Source organism: Halichoeres trimaculatus, unplaced genomic scaffold (genome assembly GCF_033239565.1).
Source record: "Halichoeres trimaculatus isolate MK-OKI-2021-1 unplaced genomic scaffold, fHalTri1.1 fHalTri1_scaffold_4, whole genome shotgun sequence".
Taxonomy (NCBI): domain Eukaryota; kingdom Metazoa; phylum Chordata; class Actinopteri; order Labriformes; family Labridae; genus Halichoeres; species Halichoeres trimaculatus.
In genome coordinates, this window is record NW_027437182.1 from 11,583,032 (window position 1) to 11,606,355 (window position 23,324).

General features: G+C 40.4%; 1 protein-coding gene across 1 annotated transcript in view; it reads left to right on the forward strand.

The window, feature by feature from the left end:
* hmcn1 (hemicentin 1) overlaps window positions 1-23,324 on the forward strand; it is an 84,338-nt gene that overhangs the window by 11,208 nt on the left and 49,806 nt on the right. Inside the window, exons 2-11 of the mRNA XM_074667921.1 lie at window positions 10,276-10,346; window positions 11,667-11,825; window positions 11,909-12,031; window positions 13,287-13,458; window positions 13,800-13,906; window positions 18,383-18,503; window positions 18,645-18,908; window positions 18,993-19,137; window positions 19,276-19,397; window positions 21,061-21,330. Coding sequence (XP_074524022.1) covers window positions 10,276-10,346; window positions 11,667-11,825; window positions 11,909-12,031; window positions 13,287-13,458; window positions 13,800-13,906; window positions 18,383-18,503; window positions 18,645-18,908; window positions 18,993-19,137; window positions 19,276-19,397; window positions 21,061-21,330 — 1,554 coding nt within the window. The remainder of the gene's footprint in view (window positions 1-10,275; window positions 10,347-11,666; window positions 11,826-11,908; window positions 12,032-13,286; window positions 13,459-13,799; window positions 13,907-18,382; window positions 18,504-18,644; window positions 18,909-18,992; window positions 19,138-19,275; window positions 19,398-21,060; window positions 21,331-23,324) is intronic.

Sequence of the window (23,324 nt, forward strand, 5' to 3'; positions counted from 1 at the left end):
TTCCTAACAGACAGGACCTGGCTTTAAAACTTATAGTTGGGAAGCTTGCCCATTTGGATGTGTGTTGACAGAAGGAGTTCACTTAAAGGGAACTTTTCAAGTTTGAAAACACCCCTTTGTACTTTTGATGACCCGCATGTGTGACTGACTGGTTGGAAATCAGTGCCTCAGACATCTGAGTGTGCATCTGTGTGTGGTCGTATGTGCTGAACTGCTGCATCCGTGGTTTCTCTGTCTGCTTTAGCATGCACAATTTGAACTTTTCTCCGTAAAACAAAAGAGGCACACTTTACAGAAAAAGCCACAGTGGCATATTTTAGCGTTTTTTGACTACTCCATCACTCATAAACAGTTGAGTCATGAGCTGTGCAGTTTTGTGGTTTTGATACTGTGGCTGCTACAAATAACCCTCAAACCACACACTTAATTTATTTAGGCAAATCAATGCGAGTAAAAGGCCACATTGAGAGGCAAAGTTCAGTTTTTATGAGTGAATCATCAAATCAACCTCAGGCAAGACTCAGGGTTTTAGCCTTAATTTTTTCAATTACTACCACATGTAGAAAAGTCACACAAGGCGCCCTCCCCGTACCACAGTTTGCCCTTTCAGCTCTCTTAAGAGCTGTCCAGGGACTCAGCAGGATACCAACCAACAGATACCTGATGCCTCTCTAAGCCACGGCTTTGTTCTATTCACCCACCTCTCCATCCTTCCCCCTTTTACTTATATGTTGTCCTAGTAAGGAAGTCAGCATCAGTCTTAGCATTTTGTTGTGATGCATTATGGGTAAAAAAGATGTTGCACAATGCAACCCACCAGTGTTGGTGTCAGTTTTCCAAAGGGCCCAAAAAACATACCAAGGTTTCTACATGACTTCTAACCATGGGTTGTTGGCTTTTAGGTTTCATTAAGTCTGACTCAGAAATCCAACTCAGTGGTAAACAAACAAAGCTTGAGAGAAAGTCGTGGTTGTAAGGAAATTTAGAGGAGTCGTTGATTACACAGATCTGGTAATGATTACGGTAAACTACAACCACAACTCTTCCACTCACATTTATTTGACTTTAATGCAGCATTGTTAAGTGTTTGCTTGAGGACCCGTCAATCAATGTTACATTTAAGAGCTTTTGATTGTCATAAAGCACATAAGCCATCATAGTTAGGCTGCAAATGAGTGGCTGTGTGGGATAACTTTAATACGAACCAGACCCTGGCAGTTGGTTTCTCACCATTCCTGAGAAAACTTGAAAAACATGGTAGTTTCTGTAATTTTTCTCTATACATAACACCAAACCTAAAATGAGCATTTAGCTATATTAGCTGTAAGGTAAACATACTCCACCACATGAATAGTTTGTCCTAACAAGCCCATGCAGAGATCATGTGGTATATGAGCCAAGAATACGTTTCTATTTACGGGGTGGACTTCAAAAGCAGGTGTAGGTATCAGATGTTCTCGGGTTGTCAGATTGGCTCTTGGCCCTGCTACTGATGTGACTTGAAATGATTGGTTGTGCATTTGTATAATGATCTTTCACATTTGGCTGTAAGATGGAGGGTTTATGGATGCAGTTCTTGTGAAAAAATAAAGTATTATAGACATCATAGATACACATACAAACAAGTTAAGAATGGAGCCAGAGTACATTTATGAAATAAAAAGCAAAAATGATCATTAATGAAGAGTTTCAGCAGCTGTCTTGAGTTTGTGAATTGGAAATGTTTCAAACTAAGTTTCCTTTCCACAGGCTAGAAATTAAGATTTGGAATGACCAAATTTTATGCATTCAAAATGGATTTCCAATGAAGAATTTTGTTTTGGAAATAGCTACAGCTTAATTTGTTTAGTTTTTAATGGTCATAACAGCTCTGGGTCTTGCACCTGCTGGTATGTTTTAGATATCAGATGTGCTCATGTCGGTTATCATGTTTCAGGGATCAAACTGTGTAATGTGCAACATCTAAGTTGGTTACATCTGGCACCTACACAGGGTGGAAATTAAAACTCTATAATTTGTAAGATTTTATTTATAAACAGTATATGCGCTGCCAAATCTGCCCACTTGTTTTATTCCAACTTTTAACCCCTTCATGTCTGTTGTCGCAAAGTTGCGAGCGACATACCCTGTCAGGTCTTGATGCAGCTGAAATGACCTATGTATCTCATTATTACCTTTCCATTCATACTCTGCATATACCAAAGATCCTATCAGTTCCACTATGTCTCAATGTATTGGTCAGGAGATTAACTTCTCAGGTCTATATGTATATATAATATAACTTAGTTGTAACTATTGTGTCTACTATACTCAAATTTACAATCTCCACTTAATTTAACATCTGTAAGAATGCAAAAACACACAAAACAATCCATTTTTATAATTGTTAATCAATTCAGGCTATAAGGAGTTACTTCGATCTATGCTTGAGATAGATTTGGTTGCACCCTTGCACCACTGAAACTTTACCAACCAGTCTGAAGCAGTAGTGATGGAAATTTTTCTAGTGTCTTTCTTGTTGCAGACATAAGGAATCAATGACAAAGACTGATTGTCATCTTTATGAACACAATAAAGCTGTCAATCCAGACTTTACATTATTCTGAGCAAAAAATAGTTACTTATTATGATCCTCCTCATTTTCTGCTTTCATCTCTTGCAGCTGCTTCTCAGAAGTCCATGTGGTCATCTAACCACATAGACAAATTATTCATCTTTCTTTTATGTCACAGAGAGTGGTGAGAGTTACACATACGGCTTTTTAACTGCAAACATGTTGATCCCCAAGAAACCAATGACTCGTCCACAGTGATCACTTCCCCCCACAGTACCAGCACAGATGTCAGCAGTGCATCAAACCATATGTGCTAACAAGTGGGGAACATCTTTCAGTTCCTTTACTTTACAGCCCATTGTGCATTTATGAGCTGTAGATAATATTTATGAGCATGAGTGATGATCGCACACAGATGGTCCACAGTGACAGAATTTGAGCGTCTTTCAAACCTTTGATCAACTATAAAAGTCTTTTGCTTGCTGTAAAGAATGTAAAAAGAATGTTTTTTTATGCACAAGTAAAAAACAAACAAACTTTGATTTCATAATATATATTTAACCAGCCACAGATGCATTTTATAAATGTATGCACATTAACACATGTAAAAACCCAGGCAGGAGATATTTACCCATTTCATGCAGTGTCACCATGTGTCTTTTGTTGTATGAATGATTAAACCACGGAACCACACGTCCTCATAAATGACAGTCATAAACCAGCACACACTTTCTCCAGATTAACCCTAGGGCTGCTTCCTCCTCTGGGTTCTGTCTCCGGCACCAGTTATCACGTCAGCTGGATGACTGGTGGAGGGTTTGGAGCTGTTGTCCCCTCTCTGGAACATGCTCCCCATCAAACCCTGCACTTGGAGATACCAGGAGAAAATGATGATTTGTGTGTAGTGTGAATCACTTATGGTTTCAAATGATTGTTTAGAGGCCTGAATGCCAATTGAGATCTGTGGCCCATCATTCTGAGACATGTCAGAAAGCAGGGTCTAGCGGCCTGGTGGTCTGCCTGGTGTTCTGTGTCTCTCTCTGTTGGTTGTGCGGGAAGCTTCTTTCAAAGTTTAGTTTGTGGCGGCTTCAAATAAAGCCTGCTGTCAGCCCTGCCGCTCCGGGCTAAACCTCAGTCTTCGAATGGCAGCTGGTGGTTCAGACAAGGTGAAAGATGTTTGAAAGAGCAATGCAAGGAAGAAGTGAGGCAGGCTCTGTAACACATGACAGCGAGAAAGAATCAAAAGGGCAACTGGAAAGCAGGAGGGCGAGAGCTCAAATGATCAACAAGAATTAAATCCAGCCCACCAGAAAAAGTGAAAGATGAGATTGTGAATACAGTCAGTTTTCATCAAACCATAGTTTGATCTTTTTATGTTGACAGCTAACGAGACAGAAGTGGAGATTTTTATCCCGTGAGAGCGTCTAACCACTTCCTCTCCGCTCTGCTTTCCCATTCTTAATAAGCACACATGAACCCAAAAAAGAGGGGATTAATCTCTATCATGGATTTGCAATTTCCTGTTTGGGAAGACTTTCCAAGAAGACTTCACCACCTGTGTGTAGATGGAGCTGGCCAATTTCAGCAAATGTGACTAGGCCTTTTAATCTCAATTTGAAAAAAAGGAAAAGCAGAAAGAATTAACAAGAAAAAAAGGAATAACACAGAACAAAACACAATGAAGAGCTAAGATTTAACAAAAGAAAAGTTAGTAATTCAGGCTAGCACTGTACAAATCCTTGAGCATCTGTGCATGTCAGGGTGTGGTGCTGCCTTGAAGTTTGCTGCTGCTGTTTCCCTGGCAGTAAAAAAAAAACATTTTGGCATTAAGGTATGTTTCAAAAGAAACATCTATCAATGTAAAGTTGGAGGCAGCTTGGACCCTGTCTGCTTGATGTACTGCAGATTTCTGTTGATGGCAAGACATCAAACTTCTGGTCCCCAGAGCTACGCCCCTCTGGTTTTAGACAGGAGCCAAAGAATTTTTCGTTGCTGAGTTCTTGTCTAGCACTGTTCTTACTTTGAAGGAAATCAGATAACCACCTATGAGGAGTTAGTCCAAGTGTAAGCCTCAGAAAAGGCTCAGAAATCCACAGGTTTTTAGACCTCCTAGACTGAAGTTGGTGAACTCTTTTTTACTGAAGTAATTCTAGACCACTTAGTTGATGATCTGTTGTCTACAGGACTTTGTGTAAGTTTGTGTGCATGATTACATGACAGTTTAAACTGAAACACGTCTGGTCTTTCTCATTCTGTATGTATAGTGCTGGATGCTTTCCTCTCTGAGGCGCTCTAATTGCTCTGTGTGCTGTTTCACATGTGTTTTCTCTGTGGGGCTGATTAAGTGAATTATGGGTCAGAATGACAGCCACTCTCTTTCTGGCAGATTTTTACCCTGAGTCAGCACAAAGACAGAGAGCAGTTTGTGTTTACAGCCCCTGCTGCAGTTAAGTGCTGTAACAGCTACATGTTGTGTAACATGTTGGGTTTTGTTGGACGGGGAAAGCCGCTGAACCTTCTTCACCTGAACATTATTCAAGTATGCATAACTAACGCTTTAAACTTTACCCTGGTTTGTTTAAAGCAGTCCAGTTGAATTCAGTTTGTGTGTTGTAGAAGTTATTTAACTTAGATCTCTTGAACTTCAGTCGAAATATATGACTTAGCAATGGTTTTTTGTTGTCTGTATTTTGGCGGAAGCCCAGTTAGTGTTGCCAACTAGCATTTGAAACTGACAGAAAACAGTCCACCTGGAAAGCAATACATCAGCTAATGCGAGCTCCAAATCCAACAGATATTGAGTTTCATGTTCTAATCAGACATCTGCAAACAAGTGCAGTTGACAATCAATATCCGCACAAGTTGCCTGTCAACCCTAACATCATTCTCACTTATTAAAGGCTCTGAGAAATATCTGTTTGGTGTTAAATGTAGTAACAATTTTGGACGGATTTTGGTTAGTTTTTCCTAAAATAAAGACAACATTACCCGTGAGCACTTTCACCCACAGTCATAAAGTTGCCAATTTGTGCATTTGTTCATTTTTCTTTATGACACTAATTATTTGTTCACTACAACTTTTTGCAGAATATTAAGTGACGAGGTAGCATCCCTTTGTTTATGTTATCCATAAGAATCCAGCATCTCTCTGTCAGTGGAGGAAATGCAACACTTATTTCTAAATTAGGTTAATAAAGGTAAGAAGAACTTATCAGTAAATGTTTGCTAATAAAGTTCTGGAACCATAAATGTAGCTGGTGCCTTTAAAAGGGAAGAAGAACATTTCCCCCTTTGGCTGCTTTGTGGATGGGTCTAACGAACAGCAGGTTCAGGTTAGGGGTTCTTTGGGTCCCTCTTGATTTGTTTTTTCACAGCAGTAGTTTTCTGGAGCTTTGTGATTAGACTTTAATAAGCTAGATGAGTCATTGTAAGTCAGGGACATCCTGGTCTTTGCCTTCGGGAATAAAAAAAATGAAAGGAAATGTTGAAAAAGCAAAGGTGATGGCTATGCACACTCCTGCTGTTGCTAAAAGCCTTTTGGGCATTGAACACAAAGTGTAAAAGGACAGAACTTTCCCAAACTGCCACAGAATATCATGGTCAGAAATATCAGAAGTGCGTCGGACAACGTCTTTCCCCTTGTTTGTGATGCTGCTTATTCTTGAAGTAGTACTGCCAAAATTCTGACTGTAGTTCATTGGAAGACATTAACTTCTCTGACCTTTCATTGTGCTGGCCTTGGAATTCCTTGGTGCTGATGTTGTGAGGAAAGAGAAGCTCAGTCTGCAGTGAACACATGAGCCATTCCCAGCAAATTACTTAAAGCCCTGATGTCAGTGGAGGTGAACCAGAGTTTGCCATTGGACAGTTGCCCAGTCTGTTCCATCCCATTAGACCTTCTGCGAGTGCTTAAGCTTGCACGTGATCTGCAGATGCATACTTTCACAGGCGGCATCACGGATGAATGCCATAAGAGTATCAAGGTGCAGCCTGGAATCATTTGTCTTGATTGTGCCAACAACTCAAACAAGAGATTAAAAGGCAGGATACGATGCAGTACTGCACGGTGACTGTGTTTGTTTTGGTCATTTTCTCTCTTTTAATGCATTCTTTCACTTTGAGGTCATGCACTTAGTCGTGTAATGCCACTTATGTGTTTCTTGTCATCATAGAAAAAGCATTGGAGTTAATTCCAGTGTGCCATCCAGGAGATCATATCAAGGTTCTCCCTAAGCAGAAGTTGAATGGCAGAAATAATTTAAGTGGTATGCAGGGATGGAGGTCCACTTCTGATCCCATATGCATTGACAATGAATCAGCCCCAACTCATCACAAGGCACTTTAGAAAAAGACAAAGTCTAGACCGTGCTACATGTCCTCAATGATCAGATGCAGCTTGCACAGAAATGGTAGGAGCAGAGAAGAGGCAGGGAGAATGTGACTGTCAACACAGCAGCAGGAACAATAATGTCTGAATTTCTTGAGTCCAAGCCTGCTATTTTTCCCACTTTAAGGGGTATGTCTTTGCCACTGCTCGTTGGCAAACATCTTTCAAAGAGAGACAGATAAGTCTGATGGTAGAAGTCAAAGTCAAAACTTGAAAAACAAAGAATAGAAACAAATCCAGGATTTTTTTGTCCAATCATGGGGGAATACTGGAAAACTGAATGGGGTTGGTACCATTGGTGAGTTCTGTGTACTTACAGTACCACTGAGATCCAGTATTGACATAACCAAACACTCTTGACATTTTTTCACACCCCTTGCATCTGGTTGTTGTATAAAGCCTGAGCTCTCAGGTGTACCCTCATGACTGTTCATATGTTTAAACATCAAGTTTAACATCAGCATCCTACGCCTGTAGCAACATAACTAAGAGCTGGTCCTTGACTATTGGATTTGCCAACAAAGAAGGTTTTTAGACTATTCCTGAAAGTACAGATGATGACCCTGACTGATAGATATTCCAGAGGATTGGGGCCTGATAGCTAAAGGCTCTTCCTCCCATACTACTTTTAAAGACATTAGAGCAGGCCTGCCTTCTGGGAGTGCTATATTCTAGAGGGGTAACAGAACTTCTTGCTGGCTCTCCAGACCGGTGGGAAAAATCTGTTTTTGGTAAATAATGAATCCCTTCAACCAAAAGTCATTGGACAGCAGGACCTGGGGTGCTAGTAGGCACGAATCTTCTGAGACTTTGTTCCAAGAGCAGCACTCACGCTCTTGTTTCTTATTGCACTTAAACAGTAGATAATGAACTGTGGTGCTCTGCATCTTGATTTATCAAAGTCAAACATCATTCCAGAAGTAGAATTTGAACAGTTAGGTCTATTAGCTTGGGTTTTCCACAGCCCTGGTGCTGAAACTTTGGCTGTGGTTAAAGGCACTGTAGTCAAAAGGGTCTAAAGAATACTTACAGCAGCCGTGGGAACTCGTCCCAGGAGAGACATGTCAGCTTTTCCATCTTTGAAAACTCTGGCTCTGGATCCATGTTCCGTCCAGAGCAGCCAGACACATTTCCATGTAAGTTTTTTAAAGCGTTTCTGATGGCAGCAAATGTTCCTCCACTCCACCTGGAAGATTTACAAGGATGCCAAAAAACTGGGTCATTTGGAAAAAGACTTCTTTCCTTTTTGTGTATGCTATTAAATAAATTGAATTTGCTCGAGCTCTTTGAGGAAATGTAAGGTGAGGCTGCTTGTTGAGGAAGAAGGGAAAATGCCTGTGATTCCTCATGGCATGCAGCGAGGAGTAATGGCTTACTTGTCAACTTTAAATATTTGAAAATAAAAAATTCAAATGAGACAGAGGAAAGAAGTATTTTTAAAGACTCTCAACTTGCCAATAAACTAAATTTCTGATTTAATCTCTGGCTTCTAGACAAAGTGAAAGAGTCCTGTTGAACAGTTTAAACTGTATCCTTTTTCAAAGGTTGTGGATCCTTTGACATTCCCCCCTCCTCAACAAGGGAAACCTTGTTTTCCAATCTGCTTACATGTGCAGACCTTCAGAGTGTTTAAGTGTGTGTGCCTAGGTGTGTGTGCTTTTTGCAGCCCCCTCATCAAGCTCATTCCTCAGCACAGCTGCAGTAGCTGAAGTCACACAGTTAGACTCAAGAAGGGGCTTAGCAGCTCATTAACAGATACAACCTGGAGACAGTAGTGACAGACAGACCACCGACACCGTCAACAAGCCATGCTGTCACTGTGTGGTGATGATGGTGGTGCTCTTCTTCTATAGTGCGCTGAACTGTGGCCTCACTTGGGTCAGCCCATTAGTTAACGTTGGAACAGAGAGATTCCCACCAAAGCTGCTACTTTGATTTTGTCTGTGAAAACAGGAACAACAGCTGGGTGGTTGCCAATGGATGATAGTCAGCTGTAAATTGTTGAAGACTGTGGTTTCATTTTCTCTAATGAAAGAACTGAACCCTTTTATATTGTCTGTTTAAGATGGCCCTTTTACGCCTCTTTTTGACTGGGCATGCTTCAACGACTGTGCGAATGTCATGACTGAATATCTTCACAATGTTCGAGTAAATCTTTGACAATGCACAGCCAGTGCTCACGCGTTACCTGCTCCCATTTGGTGTTTTACTTGACCACTTCTTGTTATTCCCGTTAGCATCTTTCTGATAGAAAAGTCTGTGTCATCTGTTTACATGGGGTTAGAGCTAATCCCATCTGGTGTTTACATGCTCGAGGCACAGATCGTATTCTTAGTAGCGTGACATCAGAATAACATGAGTCATGGTGTAGCCAGCCAAAGTGACATCATGGCAGCGGCACAACAAAGGGAGATGGGAGTGAGCGTCTGTTGACTGAGTCAGTAGCATTTGTTGAGGTTTTGTTTGAAGTAGAGTGAAAAAGTGCATTAGAGGTAATGGGGAGGACACTTTGATCTGTCTGTATCTGCATCTGAATGTCAAAAGGCTCAGTGATTTTTTTCTTTCTGCTTTCTTATTTGATCAAAGCCCTACATTGTAAAACTTGGAGTTAATATTTTGATAATTGTAACTAGGGATGGGTACTGAATTAGGTACTTTTATAGGCACCGAACAAATTCTGTCTATAGGACCTAGTACTGATTCACCTAAAATCAAATGGTACCATGTTAGGCATCCTTGTGACTGTGAGAGAGTAAAAGAGTAGTCGGTTTTCCATGCTAGACACGAAAAAAACCTAAGCAATAACTCATAAACTAACTTTATAATGTAAATTCAAATTGTCAGTCAATATTCACAGCCTGTTGTACTATCCCTTCTTGTGACTCCTTCATCTTTTATTTTGATGGCTTTATCATTGTGCCTGTAACACACAATGAGCAAGCCAACTGCTGGTTTAGGGTGTGAACAAAATGACGCAACTAATTGCAAGTTCTGTCAAGTTAATTCATCATATTTCATGATATCATCTAATCTGTTATGAGGATCATTTCATGACTTAAGTTCCTTGTCATTCCTGTGATATTTTGGCGTTAACACCTCTAAGTCTCCACAGATCCCTTTCCCCTTCCTCTGTTAGTTGAGTATTTCTCCTTCCCTGAAGTTTTCCCACTGCAGTTGATTTTATGACATTTTAATCCGAACATCCACACGTATCTGCCAAAGCTAATGTTTGCCTAATAAGAGGACGTTAGGAAACAAAAATGTGCAGAGTTTTTCATCTGATGCTTTGGACCTTTTAATCACTGAAACCCTTCTGTTTTTTTTCTCTTTGCAGAGATTGGACCGGTAACAATCACAACAGACCCCAAGAAGTTCCAGTATGAGCTGAGAGAGCTCTACGTCCAGGTGGGTTCAGAAATCACATCAATCAGAGCAAGGAAACAGCAGCAGGAGCCCAGCTGCTTTCGCAGTTAGCACAAGGTCATCTGGCCTTGATATAAGCTGACTCTGGTCCCGGCAGACGTCTTGTCAGCTGATTAAGACCAAGCCTGATTGGTCCGTCTGTGCTGAATGATGAAAGAATATTTGAAACAATAATTTATTCTCTGTATTTTTACAAGACACTCATGGGCACTGTTCCCATTTTATTACGTTTTCAGCCTCCCTTATAATGTATCTAGGGGACATGAAACTCAAAAACCCTTATTCATCCTGTGTTTATTTGCCTTCCTGCGTCATTACAAACAAGGGTATAAACAATAACATACAATGGTTGGATAGCTAAACAGAGTTCTGCCAAGTTTAAATTTTATCCTAATCACATGGAAGGGGAAAGAAACCCTGGTGTGTACTTCTTGAAAGAAAAACTACAGATCTGTTACTCCTCATGTTGTAGGGTGGTTGGGACATAGTTGTAGAGTAACAGAATTTAGGAAGAAAAAAGTATTTGGGAAGTGTTTTTGCATCTTTGGCATGTGAGAATGTTAATCTGATGTATGAGCGTGTTGTGTAGAATGGACATGATCCAGTTTCCTCTCATCTATTGCTTCATTCCTGAGTCTGTTTTCCTCTTCTCACCTCTTCACCCGCTGAAACCCAGAAGGAGGTTTTGTCCTGAGAGGATGGAAGCTTTCTGGATTTTACATTTTTTCTGAAATTGAAATGATACACGGTGCATAGCAGTGTTTGGATTTAACAGTAAGGATGTTAGGTAGCACTTAATATTTCACTTCTAGAGAATGAAAGTGCTGTCAGGCTCCGTTTTGAGTCAATCTGTAGGTGGAGGGTTAGATTTTTGATATGTTAGATTTTAGGGTTTGTTAAAAAACAGACGGCGCCTGTCTCTTCACCTCCTGCTCCCCTTGGCCTAAAGTTAAGGGTTGCTTCTTCCAGGTATTAATAATAGTGAGATTCATCCTAGCACATTTGTTGAACCCAGCAGACAATTTGCTTTGTTTTTGTGGGAGTGCTTCAGAAAAGATTCACCTTTGACCCACCAAGAAGACAGAATCATTAAGAACTCAGCCAGCACCACTTCTTGTCAAAGGAAGTAATTTTGTGCTTGCAAAAAGTTAAATTTGTCAGAATACCTCCACTCTGGGTGCTCCCTGCCCTTCTATGTAGGCATGTAGAAAGGCGGGGAGCTTTGACGAACTGAAGAGTTGTTTCAGTGTTTTAAAAACCACACTTTACACCTTATGCTGATGATATTGTTCTTTTCCCCAGGGAGGTGGTGACTGTCCAGAGATGAGCATTGGTGCCATTAAGATTGCTCTGGAGATCTCCCTGCCAGGTTCCTTTATTTACGTCTTCACAGATGCCCGTTCCAAAGACTACAAGCTGACCCATGAAGTGCTGCAGCTCATTCAGCAGAAACAGTCACAGGTTTGGATTGTACTACAAAATATATCATACTGTGAACAAGCACAGGATGACGTGTTAACATTTTTAAACATGTGTGTGGGTAGGTGGTGTTTGTGCTGACAGGGGACTGTGATGATCGGGGTCATATTGGCTACAAGGCCTATGAGGAGATTGCATCCACCAGCTCTGGGCAGGTCTTCCATCTGGACAAGAAGCAGGTCAATGAGGTAAGAGAGTCTCACTGTAAGCAAGGAGCCAGACTTCTGATCCTCTCCACTTCTCTCTTCTTTTGGAGGATGTTTTTCAGGTTTCTGAGTTTGAAGAAAAGGCATGCTGTGGTCACACAGTACTTAAATCATCTCAGCTCAGCCAAATTCTGCCTCTGCTGTGTAAATTAAATGACAGCAGAAGGTTTTACAGCCTCTCTTGTCTTTTGTTGTGCCCATGTCTAAGTTTGGACTCTGGATCAGATGTGCAGGAAACACTGAATTGATTGATGTAAACCTAAGCTCCTTTTAACCTTTCCAAGTAATGTAAATCAGCAGTGTTGGAGCGCAAGTGGGATAGCATGCTGTTTTCCATTATGTAAGTAAGAGGTTGTTTCTTGGGAAGAGAAGGATTCAAGGTTTGAAATTTTTTACTGAGACTGCATAGTCTCTCCCTTTCTGTTCATCTTATTACTTCATATGTATCATATAGGAGGACAAATGCCACTTAAAGCCCTCTTTTAGGTTAGGCCAGTAAGAAAAAGGACATTTATAAAAAAAATATAAGAATTCTGAAAACAAAAAAAAATCAGATTACTACTTAATTTTGTCATTCTTTGTAGTCAGAATCTGATTCCAAAATAAACCAAAGTCAGCCTTTTTTAACTGGCCTGAACTGCAGTGTTTAATAAAAAAATTTAAAATATAATTTAGAGTTGTAACAGTTTTTTTTATTTCTGGACCACAGTGTCACTTTTTGTTGGGGCCTGCTTTCAAAGAACCTGATTTAAACTGATAATGACATACTGATAAACAAAGTTGTGTGGCTCACAGAAGTAGCTGGATTCAAAAGAAAGACAAAGACCAAGGATTTACACTTTCTGTGGCTCCACCAACGCTGGCTTCTTTACACAGAGGGAGACAAAGATTTCCTTGGTCTGGGTCTCAAACAGTAGCTGTTAAGTTTTCCATGGGGACTTGAGGAAACAGGGGGGGGCAGGACACTGGGGAATGTGAGAAACTTCCTGATTAAAGCTTTGCACATGTTGAGGGGATGACCTTGTGAGCAGCTGAGGGGATAAAATTGTGTTTGTGTGTGTCTGGGTATGTGTTGGTAGGTTATTAAGGAAAGGGTGAATGAGTCGACTTCCTTTGGCAAAAGTCATTTTCATTTTAGAAATAAAGCCTTTGGTGCTACAGTTTATACATAATGAGAGATATTATGCACAAAATAAAGTTTATTCTCCACATTTTTTAAATCTCCTCATCAACATAGGTCCTGAAATGGGTGGAGGAGGCTGTGCAGTCATCCAAGGTCCACCTGCTGTCAACTGATCACTTTGCTGGGGTCAGCAACACTTGGCAGATGCCCTTTGACCCCAGCCTCAAGGAAGTCACTGTGGCGCTCAGTGGCCCGGCGCCCAACATTGAGATAAAAAACCCTCAGGGTATGATACGTGTTTGCAAACATAAACATTCCTGAAGTTCCACAAATTCTATTTTTTTCTTACTTTGATGAGCACTTTTAGGAATACTGCTGTTGCTTTTAAAGGCCTAGAGTAATGTTTGATTAGAACAGTACACAGACCAGGTACATTTTAAGTCAGCACACCAAAAACAAACCATTATTTATCACACTCTAAGACTCCATCTTTATATTTTGACAGCTTGTATTATTATTTATGTGTAACCTGCAGCCATTCATCAACAAGTGTTCAGACTTCATTTGTATCAGTCAAAGCTGTGGAAAACTTAAGTGATTGTCTCTGTGTTCATGTTTGGCCCTCAGGGAAGCTCATGGGAAAGAGTGATGGCCTGACTGAGCTCCTGCACATTCCCAACTCTGCCAAAGTTGTCAACATCAAGGAGCCACAGCCTGGGATGTGGACTATCAAGGTAAACAATTCACACTTAAACCCAGAATGTGCGTAAATTACAGGCTTCACCCAACAACTTCCAGAGCAGAGCTCCCCTCAAGAGAGATTTACTGCCAAACAATTCAGTGGTACAGCTTTGGAATTAGGTCACAACTAACACCCCAGGAGGGAGCTCTGGCCCTTTAGGACGGTCCTTAAGTTGATGTATAGCTGCAGTAATATATCAGCATCCTGAGTTAGAGTGAAATCTAATCAATTTAACACGCATGACGTCTGGTGAAATCATCTTAAAGGGAGCAACAACATGATCACACAGGCACATTCTGACCTGACATGGTTTCTGAGACAGACCTGATGGATAGGGATAAAGTAGTTCAAGGCCACTGCTGTCAACACAGAAAAGTACAGGTTTGTTTTGGGGCACCTTTGCTGTTTTGTTCCTCCTGCAGACTGGAAACTGTTGGCACCCTGCTGTCCAGGTGAGGAAAAAAAGGTCACACTTTTGACTGCTCACACTGTCAGTGCCAGATGCTGGGAAATGACAAGCATTTTTACCTGAGTGATTTGTTAACGGGGCCATGGTGGCCCCTGTATTCTGTGAAGACTCCTGCCGGGACACTTTCCCTCATCTCTGCATAACTGGGTTACGTGTTGGAGTCAGTTTGATTTACAATGGAAGGTATTCGAAGGAAAACTGTGTCATCTGTGTTTCCTTCCTAGAAAAATTGCACTTAAACAGATGGGGAAGCATGAATGCAGAGATTTTGCATATTTGGATTTCCCACTTCTTGCTTATTTTATAAAGCATGATGCATTTGTTTTTAATCTGTTACAAATTAAAGACAATTCTGTGCTTTTCTTGTTTTGTTATCGGGCCTGTAATGCATCACCAATCCACAACAGAGGACAAGAAGCAAACAAAGAGGGAAAAAATGAGATTTTGAGAATGATGTAAAATTGTGGAGATAATGTCGTCCAATCATGAGATTAAGTCATAACTACACCAAAAATTACATGGATGAAAAAATGGACTCTTCATACCAATTATTGGTATTAGTATTGATGAATTTATTGTTTGGAAGATGGGGTGTACTGAGGTTGGTTACTGTATAACAAGAAAGATGTGTCTGAACTTGACCCACAGGTTAATCTCATGCCATTGTCTGTGACTAAACTCTGCTTTCGGAATATGTTTTCCTATTTTCACAAAATACTTGTCCCATATACCTGTGTTTCTTTGTTCTTGTGTTTGTAAGAAACCAAAAATCACTCATTCAGTAGCCTTACCTTTGGCAGACCTCTCATGTTCCAGCAATGATTTACAATCACATGTAAAATGAAACTTAAAGATTCTGAAAGTTGACAAGTTCTGCATAACTCATTTTCTGTTGCATATCACCTTTGACTTACTTCTTCACTTCCAGATAACTAACATGATGGCCTGTGTTTATAGAAATGGTGAGGGATATCAAACAGATGTTAGAAATAAGAAATTGCATCCTTTTGCCTTATTTCTGTTTTCACTGTCTTTTTTCTGCCTCAGCATCTCATCTTCAATCATGAATTTCTTCCTTACTTCATTTTTCTTCTTTTCTGCTTCCTCATGTGTCTTTCTCTTCATATATTTACCCCCCTTAATCTCTCTTTCAGCGAAGGTTCTTTCTGTCTCCTTAGCCTCATTTTTCCCATTTCTCCTCTTGGACGTCTCCTTTTCCAGCTCCTATCTCCCACACAGAACTTGATCAGGCTCCTGGTTAAAAATAACTGCCTCTCATCGGGAAAACCTGTTTCCTGGGACAATCGACAGAAATGTGGAGAAATAGTTAAGGAGGATTTCACTGTTCTGCCATGCTGGTTTTCAGAAAGGCTAATGGCCCATGACATCCCAGTTTAAGTTCTGGGCCATAGATTGTGTTTGAAGAGGAATTTGATCCTTTTTAATCTGCCTTTAATTGGATGTTGTGGTGGAGTGTACAAGGTGGGCTTACCACACAAATACCCCCTAGTTCTGTGGTTCAAACCATAGTTTTGTTCTACCAATAATTCACAGGACAGACATTTTTCATGAGTTGATGTTAAAGGGAATTTTTTAGAGCTCTATCTGCAATAAAGACAAATAAAAAAACTTCATATTGGGCCGATTATGATACAAGATGTGTCCCCTTCTCACTTATCACTGCGTGGTACCAGAGTCAGAATCAAATATACTTAATTTATCCTCAGGAAATCAAGCCATCTTTGATTGTGTACAATATGACGAATATATTCGTCATATTGTACACAATATTGTACCGTAATGTCAATATTGTACCGTAATGTCATATCATTGAATCCTATAGGATTCAATGATATGACATTACGGTACGTTAAGCTATGTTACGCAATGTTACGCTAAGATACACTATGTTACGCTATGCTATGCTATGCTATGCTATGCTATGCTATGTTACTTTACATTTCTTAATGTTACATTATGTTACGCTACGTTATGATACGCTATGTTATGTTATGCTACGTTATGTTATGCTTCGTTATGTTATGCTACGTTATGTTACGCTACGTTATGTTACGCTACGTTATGTTATGCTATATTACACTGTTACGTTATGTTACACTGTTACATTATGTCATTTATACTGTGTTATGATACAGTATGTTATGTTACTATAAGTTATGTTACAATACGTTACCTTAAATTACTTTAAACTGCATTACTTTATGTTACTTTACATTATCTTATGCTTTGTTACAAAGTGTTAGGTTACATTACATTACGTTATGATTCTTAGAATTATATTACAACCTCCACATTATGTTACATTGTGTTTTGTTATGTTACGTTTTGTTATGTTTTATGATGTAACATTATTTTACCTAATGTTACAAAAAGTTACATCCTGTTTATGTTATGATATGTTGTGTAACATTAAGTTAAGTTTCAATCCGTACATTACATTATGTTACAATAAGATAAGATACTTTAAGGTATGACATAATACCATATGAAATTGTACCATATGATACCCTTAATTGTCCCCATGAGGAAATTAGCTTTTAAGTCTTACCGTACAAATTAAAGAATAACTATAACACTGACAAGAACATTTTGACAAACTCAGTGAAAAATGCTTCCAAAACTTTTCTGCCCTCATCCCTCATAATATGTTTGTGTAACACAGAAGGTAAACTGTGAATCAGAGCTGACATTAATCCGCCCTGGCATGGTCACTCCCAGTGACAGATACAGTCAAATTATATGGTATGCTGAGTTACATTAATGGACCGATTCCAGTGAAGGTAAATTAAGCTGCATTTGACAATACATGAAATAAAATTCAGAACATGAAATATTATATACTTTAAAGATTCTCAGAGCAGATACTAAAATAACAAGGTTTATGTCACATCATGGTTCAGGAGCTGACTCAGCTGAGTCAGGGTGTAACTGAGACCTGTGCTGGTCAGCCTGTGTGGGTGGGTGTGAAATTGGGAAACGAGGAGCTTTAATGACAGGGCCTGTTCTTGTCTCCTGTAGTAGCATGACCTTTAAGGGACCTCTCCCCTTATTATGGCCTCATTTACAACTAACTAAAGACCCTGGATATTTCCATGACAGCTCTCTGGGCAGGTCTGATGACTGCAGGTATTGTTTTTTTTATGAAGGCAGAAATTAGCATTAGAGGCTCCCCTGCTGTCCCGCAGTTACCTCTTTGTTTCAGCTCTGTTGTCTGTGTGCTGCATCCTGTTTGGTTTACTCGTCTGTTCACTCTGAATTGAAGTTTATACCAAGGGAGCTCAGTAATTGTGAAATGCAGTAAACCTGCACATTCTCTTTCATTTCAGGCAATTGCAAATGACAGTTTAGGTTTGCATGCCTCACTTTGCCTTGTGAGTCAATGTCTGTGACACCTCTGAAGTGTCTAACTTAAGGTGAGGAGTTTCCACCGCTCAGCAACCTGTATTTCATTGTAATTACTCTGTCTGTGTGTCAGTCAAGCCTTCAGAAAGAGCTCTACATGGTGAGGACAAGATGACTATGGCATTAGCCACTTTAGGATTATAGTCGTGTTTTTTGATCAGAGTATGGATTTCAGACTGAAAGGGTCATCTCCAGATTAAAGAGTGTGAAATATTCAGCCTTGACTCATTTCTAGTGGCTTGTCTCTACATGTTCGGGTGGCTGGCACACAAAAGGCTGTTACACAACAGTCCAAGTGCTGTGTCTGTCATTTAGACCACTTAGAGCCTGCTTTGATGCAGACAATCTTTTGTGTCCTAGAGTTTTATAAAACGAAACACCTTAGACTGTCAGCCTGGGCTCCTAATAAAAAGCTGTTCAGAGAGGTTTTCTCTTTTTGCATATTGTTTTATTTGGGTTCACAGTAAATCAAAACGAAACTTGAGCTTGAGGCTAAAACTACAAACACACATGTACGAACCATTCCTTGTAGACAAACACATCTGTAAATCCACGTGTCCTCTTTCTGTCATACAGACCTCTAGTGAAGGAAGACACTCAGTCCGTATATCAGGCCTCAGCACCATTGACTTCAGAGCCGGGTTTTCCAGAAAGCCCACCCTTGACTTCAAAAAGACCTCCAGCAGGCCAGTTCAAGGTAAGTGAGGTCAACCGTACCAAATTGTAAAAACACCACAGCTGTTGTCTGCTTTTCCTCTCACCTGTTGTGTTCACTTACATCTTAGAGCAGTGGGACAGCTGAGTATTAATCGTACTGTATGTCCTGGCAATTTTCCAGGTATTCCCACCTACATCCTGCTGAACACTACGGGGGTTTTACCTCCTGCTCGAGCTGACAGGTTAGAGCTGCTGTCGACTACGGGAGACGTGATTAAAACTCTGCCAATCCGCTTTTACCCCGACCGGCAGCCGTACGGCCTGTGGAACATCACAGAGTTCATCCCACCCAATGAGGCTTTCTTCCTGCGGGTGACCGGTTATGATATTGACGGCTTTGTGTTCCAGAGAGTCTCTAGTGTCTCTTTCTCCAGTATCAAACCTGGTCAGTGACTCTCACATATACAATTTTGAGATGCTCAATTAGTAGCGTCAATGATTCACTTTTTTCCATTTAATTCTCTTTAAGATGCACCTAAGGTGCTGATGCCAGCTACAACTCCTGGCTACTACCTCCAGAGAGGGGCTGTCAGATGCCAGATAGAGAGCCTGATTCCCTTCACTCTGCGCTTCAGCAGGGACGGGAGGCGCCTCGGGGTGGATCAGCTTTTCAGGTGAGCGGTCCTTTGCTAATTTTTCTGACATTTTAAAATAAATGCTACAGTTCTCACACTCACAAAACCCTTATAGAAGACCTTCAGTTAACCCTCGCCCAAGATGATGGTTGAAATTTCTCTCCCCTTCTCTTCTAGTGAGTCTGACAATGCAACATGGGAAATACCTCGGGTTACTCTGAAGGATGAAGGCTTCTATGAGTGTATTGCTATCAGCAGCGCTGGGACAGGAAGAGCTCGCACCTTCCTGGATGTATCAGGTGAGCACACACAAACAGAGTCATTCACTCCCATACAAAGTGATATCTCTATTTTTTTCTACCAAATTCTTTTTTATTTCTTTTGGGAAAAAAAACACAACACTAAACACATATTCATAACACAGCACAGTGCCCTTTTACAGAAAAAATGACAGAAGCAAAGCAGCCTTCAACACAATTTCTCATATCCCCCAATCTTTGATATATAACATAAAAGACCCCCAGACCCTCTCAAGTAATCCTTTCCAGTGGGAGGGTAGACAACATCTGTTGCCTCCACTGACTGAACACAGGCCCTGAAACGTTCTTCCAACATAACAAAATACTTATTTCTATTTTTCCTATTAAGATCATTACCACTGTTAAGTTTCTGCAAATCCTGCTCCATACCTCTGACACTTCAGCTACTCATAAACATACAGCTGCAATCAACGTACAAGTCAAGAGGGTTGTGTTTCATAGGATCCAGGGTCTCTTGCTGAGAACCTGCATGATGACAGAATTCATGTTGCTTTATGGAAAATCTGACCCTAACATGAGGCTGTTATACATGCCTCACAGCCATCATGCCATCAGGTTTATGGTATATGGTCCGTGCACCTGGTTTGTAATGCAACAGACTGTGAATAGGATGTAAGATGAGCATTTTTGGTAGGCTGTAAAGATCTGGCTGTGCACAAAGAAAACACACAACTGAACAGTTCAAGTAAGTAGTTCATAGTTTCAGTACAACCCTGTTACTTTTACACACGTCTGGTCACAACTAAAATAAGTGTAACAAGTTATATTTTTCAACCTAGCTGACAGCATCCAAGTCTTTTTACTCTTTGTAAAGTTCCTTTCCAAATGCCGCTGCCCTAAAAACTTCCTGCTCTGGCAAATCCTCTTGAACCCCATCAAACCAACAAAATGACGAACATGCAGGCAAGAAGAAGAAAAGGAGATGAGATGGTAGTTCAGAGGTATTTTGTAAAAACAGAGGAAAATAACAATCCTTGACTTGTGAGAATGTTAACCACAGCTTTTACTGACATGTCCACATTTTATGCTACTTTTACCTTATTTGACATCCGTACAATGAGAGGAACATGTTTTAACTCAGCCAAAAAAACTTATTTTTTTACTTGACCAGTAAAAAAGAAAGTGTTGCATTATCACAGAAACACACATTTGCGTTTTAAAACTCACTCACCTGCCAAATTTATGTCACCCTAATCCTAAGAAGCTGTGCTGAAATCCCCGGCATCCTTCTTCTGTCAGAGCCAAAGCCTCTGCACCCAACTCCTCCTTCTCCACCTCTCTCTGTCCCTTCCACTTTCCCCATCTCAGCTCTGAAAAAGTGTGTGATGACAGGCTCAGGCTCAAGGTCCCAGATCAGATTTGATTTGGGCTGATTTTAGAGTGAGGAGGTAAAACTATTGAGGACAGCAGGACAAAGAAAAAACACAGAAAAGTGAAAATATTTAATGTTTCCATCATTGTCTCCCTTTAATTTATCATACAGCTGCTCTGACTTGGTCTGAATGAGTGACTGCTTGTGTTTTTCTGGTTCATCTGCAGCAAGAATCAGAAAGAACCATGACATTTAAAGATTTGAGCTTTTTATCTGTGTTGCTTTACTTTTTTGGAAGCCACCTTTAACATCCTCCCCTCCCCCCTGCAGAGCCGCCTCCGGCCATCACAGTGGAGGGAAATGTGACTGTGTCTCCTGGTTCTCGTGCCGTCCTCACCTGCCACGTCGTCAGCACTGTCAGCTTCAACCTAACCTGGCTGAGAGGTGGTCATGATGCCCGTCTGGACCCACAGGTTCACGTTTTGAGCAACCTCTCGCTACAAGTGTCCTCTGCGACCCCAGAGCATGCCGGCTGGTACGAGTGCATTGCTATAAATGAAGGAGGAGTGATGGCAGAGCGGATCTACCTCACAGTGCAAGGTGAGTGTTTTTTTAATCACTGCATGTGAGCGTATGCATCAGTTCCCAAAATCTGGAGCAACAATGAGACTTTTATTTAGCCAGTGGTGTGTGTTTATGAGACTTCACAGAAGAGTTACAGTGAAGAGAACAAGACTCCTGGCAAACACAGCCTCTTTAACAAATACACAATCTTCTCCCAAGTGCCGCCGCCCTCCTCCTCTCCCCAGCTCCCTGTAATTCACCTTAATGCTCCCTAAGATGTGTGAAAATGATTTACAGTCTGTTTGACTCTCAGGCTGAGAGTCTAAGCTGAGTTTTCCATCTCGTATTCTTGTTCTTAACACTTCACTGATACTGAACCAGGAACACGTTGTTGTACAGATGGTAGAGAGTATCTGGCTATCGCGCCAAAACCACAGAGAAACAACCGCCGCCAGGCCAGGAAACAGGGATGTAATGCAGCTGCTGAAACCTGCCTTTATGAGAGGATTTCAGAGAAAACAAAGAAGCAAGTGAGAGCAGCGAGGATTGTTTTGACATAATTTGACCCATCTAAATGGATATCCAGTATTTACTGTGTTATACAACCAAATCAACCGCCCCAGTAGAAGCTAACTCAAAGGCCATATGCTGCGCACTTCAGCCGAAATTCCTCCTCTTTGAGTCCTGCCAGGTTTTGATTTTTTGAAGTGAAAGAAAAACAAATTGTTCCACCTCACCTTGGGCTGGCTTTCTTTCTTGACCTGTACTTGAACAAACATAAAGGTTACTTTGATTCAAACTTGGAGCTGCCTGGAGGAGGTAAACCCGACTGACACAGATTGGGAAGTTTCGGGTTTAACACCGGTGCTGCAGACAGGTTTGGAGGAGAACTCTGTCATTTGGCTCATCTCACTGAGTGATTAGTTCCACAGTTGTTCCCAAAACTTTGTCCCTTGTTTAACTGGATGGTCGCTGCTGTTCAGTTTCCCACCTGAACATCTTGTCCCATGCTTAATTTTTTTACCTCTCTTCTCTAACAAATGTCTTATTGCTTCTCTTTTTGTGCTTCATCACTCCTAAATGTTTCTGGGAAACAGCTGTTAGCAAGCCCTGGAGGTTTTTTAAGTACCCCCTGGTCAGTCCCATCCTAGTTATTAGCCCCACTTAAAAGTGAGTCAAAGCAACAAAATTTGAAAAGGCATCTTTTCTTCTTCTTCATTTTAGATGCAAACTCCCTACTTAACACATTTTAAAACTTTAGTGAGGATATACTACACAGAGTATGACTGTTTTGCTGTCAGAAGAGAGTGAATTGAATGAGGTTTCAGTAAAGTACACTTGTAGGCTTTTAGGCTGACATAGAACAAACCATTTATTCTTCTTTGTTTAAGTGAAAATTAAACAGATACATAAGAGAAAAGAAAAAAGGCACTGTGATGAGTTTTCAAATCGATTTTGAAATAGTGCAACTCTTATTCTGATACTTGTGGCCTACTTCCTGTAGTAAAATAAGACTAACAGTGCAGCGATTATTTCTTACTTAATTTAAGTTCCTTTGTTTGGGTCAGTGTTTATCCTTAAAATCTGCATCAACATGCATCACATATTCTGAAATGTGGATTTAGTCTACTGGTAAAAAATAGGCAGTTAGAGGTAGGTGAATGAGATTTTCTCTAAATAAATCAATTTTTACATAATATTTTGAACTTGTGGCTGATACTGGAGCAGGATTAGAAAAAAGAAACAATGTTTCTGTTTAGATTCTGTTTAAGATGAATAAATCTCCAACCAGGACTTTCCTTGATAAATAGTAACACAGCTATGGTGGGGATTTAATGTTTGTGCTGTGTTTGAATGCTTTACTTCCCTTTTTGTTATTTTATTTTGGTAAAGAGGGAAAGGTAATAGCTTCATAAAAACAAAAAGAGGTTTATTGGTTCTTTCTCATGTTATAATAGTGAAAAATACTGTCAGTTCATCAGATAGTGTCTAACCAATCCCTTAATGTCATCTATGCAATCTGTTTCCCG